The sequence below is a fragment of the Merops nubicus genome, unplaced genomic scaffold (genome assembly GCF_000691845.1).
Source record: "Merops nubicus isolate BGI_N331 unplaced genomic scaffold, ASM69184v1 Scaffold51722, whole genome shotgun sequence".
Lineage (NCBI taxonomy): Eukaryota > Metazoa > Chordata > Aves > Coraciiformes > Meropidae > Merops > Merops nubicus.
In genome coordinates this window covers 1-7,451 of record NW_008593890.1, presented here as the reverse complement: position 1 = coordinate 7,451, position 7,451 = coordinate 1, and the positions used below count along the sequence as shown (strand labels likewise).

At 44.8% G+C, this 7,451-nt stretch overlaps 1 protein-coding gene across 1 annotated transcript; it reads right to left on the bottom strand.

Moving 5' to 3' along the window:
- Positions 1-519: 519 nt before the first annotated feature.
- NCL (nucleolin) lies at positions 520-7,341 on the bottom strand. The gene is made up of 15 exons (XM_008935555.1): positions 7,249-7,341; positions 6,812-6,814; positions 6,390-6,684; positions 5,618-5,776; positions 5,087-5,278; positions 4,778-4,861; positions 4,381-4,516; positions 4,061-4,197; positions 3,485-3,611; positions 3,227-3,360; positions 2,733-2,868; positions 2,484-2,635; positions 1,856-1,982; positions 1,202-1,443; positions 520-998 (listed from the first exon to the last, which is right to left on the bottom strand). The coding sequence occupies exons 1-15, from the start codon at positions 7,339-7,341 to the stop codon at positions 919-921; spliced, it is 2,097 nt and encodes a 698-aa protein (XP_008933803.1). The 3' UTR covers positions 520-918.
- Positions 7,342-7,451: the final 110 nt, after the last annotated feature.

Genomic DNA, 7,451 nt, shown 5'->3' with positions numbered 1-7,451 from the left:
GGCAACAGGCCAGGACCTTCTTCCCCACTCTGGTAGATGCCATCACCATTACCAAGCCCAAGAGGAAAATGATAGCAGGTGTTTGGTCAAAGTGTCAAGCAGTTTCTTTCCCTTACTCCACGTTTCATTGTATTCACTTCACAGTTGGGGACAACATGAGAAAATTTGGAATGAAGCACAAAGAGGCAATGCCTCTTTGAGAGTGTGATGGAACTGCAGGGCCTTAGTACAAGATCCACTTTACTCATTTGTTTAAAACAACACAGTAAAAAACCAATTGGCTAGCATGCAACATTACGTAATTAACAAAAAAGTATGGTTGTGGGCCCTGGGTCATTGTTTTTCTCTCCCCTAGTCTTTCCTGTAAGCACAGCACATACACAGCAGTGGGAAGTGGTATAGGCTAGAACCAAAGCAGGACACCAGCTGGTGTCCAGGATGTTCAGAACCTTAAGAGAGAGAAGGCTTATGATAATTTGTCAGTGCCCTGCTTCAGTCAGCTGCACAGAAGTAACACGAACCAGTTTAGGTCCTTTAATCTGTCCAAGACAGGGTGCTGAAGCACAAATGATAAAACATTCTGCATTTTTACAGCAAAAATGCTACAGAAGTTTATAGGAAAAAAAAATATTTTTGTACATGGGTAAAACATTATAAATTCAAGACAACTCACAGACAAGGGTTAAATTCCCACATCTATCGCTCATTTTTTTAAAAAAGTTCGTTTGAACAGGCAAGCAGTCAAAAAGGCTTGCGTTCTCTTCCTTGAAATGAAAATTGTATCTTCCAAGTGGCTCACAGTACTGCTTTGCATCTTGGAATGTCCTCCGAAGGCTCCGCCAAGATCAAAGGAGAATAAAAACCCCCGGAGTCCTTTCAGATAGTCTCGGAGAGCAGAAGAGAAAGGAAAGGGGAAGTTTATTCAAACTTTATCTTCTTCCCTTGTGGCTTGTGATCTCCTCCTCCTCTGCCTCCTCGGAAGCCACCTCCTCCTCTACCTAGAAAGAAAATTATTATAAGAAGCAGAGTTACAGAGTACCTTGGCACATACACCGTTGTCCCTCCAAACCCAACCTGGTGCAGGACAGAAAGAAATTGACATCAACTGCTCTGTGGTGGCACCACACTATTAGCCCAAGAACAGCTTCAAGTTAAATTCTGAGCACTTCCCCTAAGAACAGCAGCATTTGCTTCTTCCTACCTCCAAATCCTCCTCTGCCGCCACCACCACCACCTCTGCCACCAAATCCGCCTCTTCCTCCTCGGCCTCCTCCTCGGCCTCCTCCTCTGCCACCACGGCCACCAAATCCACCGCCACGTTGAAATTCACCCTTTGGCTTGGCAAAATCAAGGATCACTTTGTTTCCATCTATCTCTCCATCCTCCATGGCTTCTTTAGCTGCTTTGGCATCTTCTGGGGAGCTGAAGTCCACAAACCCAAACCTAGGAAACACGTTGAAAAACAGTCAAAACTCTGCAAGCTGCCACCTAGAGGTGGCCAACAGCAAACCCTTTGGAAACACACCCCTGCACTTCTGCAGCCACACAGGGACCAGAACCCCTGTAGAAGAGCAGTGGCTTTCACAGTCGGTGGAGCCCCACTGTGATTTTGCCAGTACTGAACAGTTAATATTCTTCTCGTGCGAATCCATAGGCTGCCACGGATTTGTTGGCAGGAAGGAGCTCATTGAGAAGTGAGCATGCACTGCCCTCTACAAACAGACCCAAAGCTCTAAGCTTGTTCTCTGGTTCCATGAGATTTACCACCTCTGAAGAATCACCCCACGCTGCCTACACCAGTTAAAGCACGGCTCTTAGTAGCAACTGCACTAATCCCAGGTGATGTTTAACATACCCTTTAGATGATCCAGTGTCTCTGTCTGTGACTATCCTAGCACTTACAGAGCCTTCAAATGATTCTCTTAGCGTCTCCTCTGTGGTGTCCTCAGAAAGGCCTCTGACAAACAATGTTTTGCTTTGTTCTACAGAAAGAGAAAACATTCAGAGATCATTAAGCCTGAGTAATGCAACCATCCATTTCTTAACGGCACATCCAGCCTGCACTGCTGGCTACCCTAACAGCTCACAGGGTGAAGAGGTTTGTTTCTGAAGTAAAAGCTCATACACTTAAAGTCCCTGAAAACTTTTTCAGGAACCTGACATCAAAGTATCTCCATCAGCCAACTTTGTAGTCTTGAAATAATTATTTTTCAATTTTTAATTAAAAAAAGAGCTTGCATTTTATCAATAGGGATACTAACTGGACAGACATTGCTGGATCAGCACTTGACTATCTAGAGGACTTCGGCAATAGTTTCATCAGCATTTCAGATAATCAGTCATCATCTCCAGCATGCTTGCTTATGGTGGGAGTCTTTCACTCCACAGGCACGTTATTTTTAAAAAGCAGCCCAAGGTTTGCCTGAATGGCAAACTCCTGTCACAGCTGTCTCCAGATCAAATGATCAAACGTGAACACTTACGATTAAACCCTCCTCTCGCGTTCATGTTGCCCTTCTGCCACCCCGGTGAACTGAACTCCAGCCTGATTGCTCTGCCCTCAATCTCTGTGTTGTTACAGGAATTCAATGCCTCCTTGGCATCCTCCGCTGTGGGAAACTCTACAAACGCGTACCTATTTGCAGAGGAAGATTTTGGTTAGCCTTTGAGCACAAAGAATCCATGGAGTCAAGTCACTTCCAATGCCGAGTCAGAAGAAAGGCACAACATACCCTTTTGGCCTGCCCTGGTTTGTCTGTGGCATCTTGATGGAGGAAGCTTTCTTGAACAGTTCTTGGAGAGTCTCTTCTGAAGCAGCATACGAGAGATTGTTGACAATCAGGGTCTTTGACTCCCTTTCTCCACCTCCTGAGGAGAAAACAGTGTTGTAAGTGCAGATCTGGAGGACAGCTCTCTTCCTGTAGCCACAAGGACCTTCTCTAGGGTGAAAACAGCTGTTGCCCCCTCCTCACTTCGAGGTGAGGCACAAGGTGCAGTGCAACACTGCTTTGATCACCTAGACTAATTTTCCCTCTTTGTCCAAAACATGGAGTAAACATATGGAATGTATAGGATGTAGGGTACAATTCTGGCAAAAGGTCCCTTTCCCAACATCTCAGTTCTTCCTGCAGTGCTTCAAGTTCCTCTATTCCTAACAAACTTCTGAAACAAGGGGAATTAAATCTCAAATATCATTTGTATGCAAGTCATTGGTCTGGAAAAGTACCTTTCTGATAGTCTTGATGGCTCTTCTCACCAGTGAAGTCAATGACCATGGCACGACCATCAATCTCCGTGCCCCGCTTCTCTTCCAGGGCTTTGTTTGCGTCAGCTTCTGTTTTAAATTCAATGTAGGCCATCCTACAGCACAAAAATAACCCAACAAACCATAAGCAAATGCCTCCTTCCAAGAGCAACTAAGTTCATGAACGGTGGAGGGAGAGAAGATGTGCAAGAAAAAGGAGCAGTCCTCTAAGGTACATACCCTTTGCTGTTCCCCTCCTTGTTCATTACTAGTCGGATTTCTAGTGCGTTTTCAAACACATCCCTCAGCTCTTCCTCGGTTAGGCGGTAGGGCAGATTCTTCACAAACAGGGTTCTAGCATCTCGCTCTGCAAGCGCAGCAAAGTTACCTTCACATTACCAGCTAAAACACCTCTCTCGCTGACACTGCCACCTCAGTGACAATAAGCGAGTTCATCCAGCAGAAAATATACCCCAAAAAGCATTCGTATTTGCAGAAACTGAAAAAGCAACTGTTATGACAGTTAATTATGCTGCCACTGTACTTCTCTCGAGGCCATCAAGTTCAGAAAACGGGTTCTAAAGCTTCAGGAAGAGCCACATGTCTCCTCAGTGCCCCCCAACATGCACAATTTCTTGGGATCATATTTCCAGATATTCCAGTTTGAACCAGCATATCCGTAGCATTTCTGAAACTTTATGATGTAGAGCCCAAAACAGGGCTCTGCCTTCAAAGTGCAGAGCAGCAGCCACCAGTAACACCACAAACCTGCCCATGACAACTTTTCTTTGACATGCTCAGAGTTACGGGCCATACCTTTCTTATTTTCTTTCATCGTTTCCTTGCTCTTTGCTTTTTCCAGTTTGATTTCCATACCCATTAACTTCTTTCCATTCAGTTGGAGAGCTTTATCCAGATCTTCAGCAGATGAGAAGTCTACATAGCCAAACCGCCTGAAAGAAGAGTAACCATACCACTATCTAAGCTCACCTATCTCTAGCAGCATAGAACACCGACAGAAATCCAGAATCAGAGAGGTGCCCACTGGTCAAGTTAGACTGTTGCAGTTACACCTCTCCCAACAAATTACTGCCAATTAAAAGAAACGTGCAGCAAAATTCTACTGACAAACTCACTTGGAAGCACCAATTCTAACATCTAAGGCTTCAATATTCTTCTTCCCAAAGAATTCTCTGATGCCAGTCTTTAGTTCTTCATATTCCTTGGTGGCGACCAAATTTCCCACAAAGACAGAGAAAGCTGAAGTGGGACCTTTTAAATGAAAATACAAATTTTTTTTTAAGACCTTTTTTTTTCAGTACTGGAAGTCAGACTCAAGATAACTTTAGCACATCAGTTTCTGCTCAAAAGTGACATCATACTTCAGTATTAAGTCCCTTATTATCATCATTTGTGCTGTACAAAAACCCCAAACACCCACTCTGCACCCTGTCTCTTCACAACTGTGTCCCACCCAAGAGCCCAGTAACAGTCCATCACACAAGCAATGTTTGCTCTGCACACACCACCTACCATCTGCTTTCTTTTTCTTGGCCTCTGGTGCACTTTTATTGGCCATTTCTTTCTTCCTCTTCCCAGGTGCTTCCTTGACAGGTTCTGCGATAAAGAAACAACAACACTGAGATAAAAGTACAAAACAACTTTTCCTATACTGGATCAATAGAGGAGCATTAACTGCTATACCAGCCATACACGAGACTTTTTCTTGTCACTACAGCAACTGCTTCTCAGCCCAAAAGACCATGGTATGACAAAAAAAATTTTACACTGGGGTCTTTCCTGTAATTAGAGGCCCACAGTCTCAAGAAGATTTAAACTCACTTTCATCCTCACTTTCCTCCTCAGCATCTTCTTCATCCTCCTCCTCCTCTTCATCCTCTTCATCCTCATCATCCTCATCTTCTTCATCTTCCTCATCTTCAGAGTCTGCCTTGGCTTTCACTGGTGCTGCCTTTGCTGGAGTAGGTTTCTTCACCTGAACAGGGGTTGTGTCCATAGCTTCATCTTCAGACTCTGAAACAAGTTAAGCAGATTTCAAACACATTCAAGATTAAGCCCCTTTTGAAACAAAGAAAATATTCTGTGAAGCAAGAGAGTGGTTTTCATGCCTTAAGTTTCTATTCTCAGGAAATGAGTTTAGTATCTTTATAATGTTTATAAAAGTAGTCCCTCCCTCAAGCTTAACTGCATTAAAAAAACCAAGGTCTGTTGCCAAAGAGTAAAACATTTTATGCACACATACTCTTACTCTTATTAACCCATTAAACTACCCCTCCGCTAGCACCCTTCTAGTTTAACATCTAACTTATTTATTTTAAAGAGTCACGAAAAGTTTTCCTAAATTCCACATACCATCATCTTCCTCTTCATCATCATCATCCTCATCCTCCTCCTCCTCCTCCTCATCTTCAGATTCTTGCTTTGCTGGCACAACTACAGGCTTTTTGGCTGGTACTGCTGCAGGTTTTTTGGCTGCAGGCTTCACAGGCATCGGTGGTTCCTCTTCCTCATCTGCACCAACAGCACAGCAAGTGTTTACCTGTACCATTCGGCCTTCAAACTTTCCCAGTAAGTACTTGGTTTCACAGATTTTGAGAAAGTTTGGAAAAGAAAATCAGGCAACTACAAGATGCTTCACATGCTGCATGTAATGCAGTTGCAGCCCAAGTTGTCCTCCAAAATTCACCAGTTCCCCACCTTTTAAACAATGAACCCCCCCTCTCACACATCTTGTATCATTCTCAACTTTCAACTCTAAAAGTACTCAATCAAGTTCAGTGACTTGACAGGACCAGCTTTAGAAGAAGTTCTTCACCATGAGAGTGGTGAGACCCTGGAATGGGTTGCCCAGGGTGGTGGTTGAGGCCCCATCCCTGGGGATCTTTAAGGCCAGGCTGGATGAGGCTCTGGGCAGCCTGATCTAGTGGGAGGTGTCCCTGCTCATGGCAGAGGGGTTGGAACTGGGTGATCCTTGTGGTCCCTTCCAACCCTGACAGATTCTGATCTGTTTTAGCAGAGAACTTTAGAGCCCTAATGGCTCAATGGTTGGACTTGATGATCTTGAAGGTCCCTTCCAACCTAAAGGATTCCATGATTCTAAGAACACATTTCAAAATCAACTTACCAGAATCTTCTTCATCTTCCTCCTCCTCCTCTTCATCATCATCGTCATCTTCCTCATCATCTTCATCTTCCTCCTCACTCTCCTCCTTCTTGGCGTTCTTCCCATTCTTTGCTCCTTTGGTTAGGACAGCAGCCTTTTTAGGTGATGGAGCAACTGCCTTTTTAGCGGGAGTAGCCACAGCCTTCTTGGCAGGTGTGACCACCTTTTTTGCAGGGGTAGGGGCCTTCTTTGCAGGGGTAGCCGCCTTCTTGGCCGGCGTAACCGCTGCTTTTTGTGGCTTCTTCTGAGGGATCATCTGAAATACACAGTAGTGCAAGATTCTCACACTGGCTCTTTCAACTACTATCTCAGACAAATACAGAGCAATGGCAATCTAAAGCACATCCTTCTGGCAGACTTAGTTTCTGCATAATGACCTTAACCACCTATTGTGATAAATTACTGCAGCTTAAGATGAGCTTCTACATGTTTTTAGCAGGCTACTTAGGGAACATTAAAGCATCCCCAAATTCCCTGATCCTGAAGCAAGACCAGTGCCCTTGAAATTTTTCAGTCTTGCCTATTATTTGCATGCAATAAATCACTTATTGCTGATGCCCTAATAGAGCATTAATCATCCACTCGCTCATTAGTAGCTGCACAGCTTACAGATCCCAGGAGTCCTTCCAAAGGCCATAAGGCTTAGAAGCTAAGCTAGGTTTCCACACATTGCTTTTCTCTTGTGAAATCCAGCCTATTTAGCCACAGTTAAGTGGCAGATTGACTATTCCTGTCGACTCTCTGTCCCAGACTATGTGCCCTCCAACCCTCATGACTTTGGTAACATGTATCCTTTGGGCTTCATTTCCAGATCCATCACCTCCTCTCCGCTGCTCTCTTCTAGCTCAGAGGACTCTTCTTCCTCACTTTCCTCGACCTTTTTTGGGGGAGGAGCCGCTTTTTTCTGTTTCATCTGATTCTTGGGAGTCTGAAAGAGAGCGAGTGGACAGTCGGGCGGCGTTCAGGTCTCTGCCGGGCAGGGCCCAGCAGGGTCGCGGCCCGCGGCCCCCCAACCCCCCCGCC

Excerpts from the sequence above, each read along its gene's own strand:
- NCL (XM_008935555.1), bottom strand. The coding sequence starts at position 7,341 with ATGAAACAGAAAAAAGCGGCTCCTCCCCCAAAAAAGGTCGAGGAAAGT. Across the intron at positions 5,279-5,617 it reads TGATGAAGAGGAAGATGATG|AGTCTGAAGATGAAGCTATG; the intron begins GTATGTGGAATT and ends AACTTGTTTCAG. Across the intron at positions 3,612-4,060 it reads GATGAAAGAAAATAAGAAAG|AGCGAGATGCTAGAACCCTG; the intron begins GTATGGCCCGTA and ends CTGCGCTTGCAG.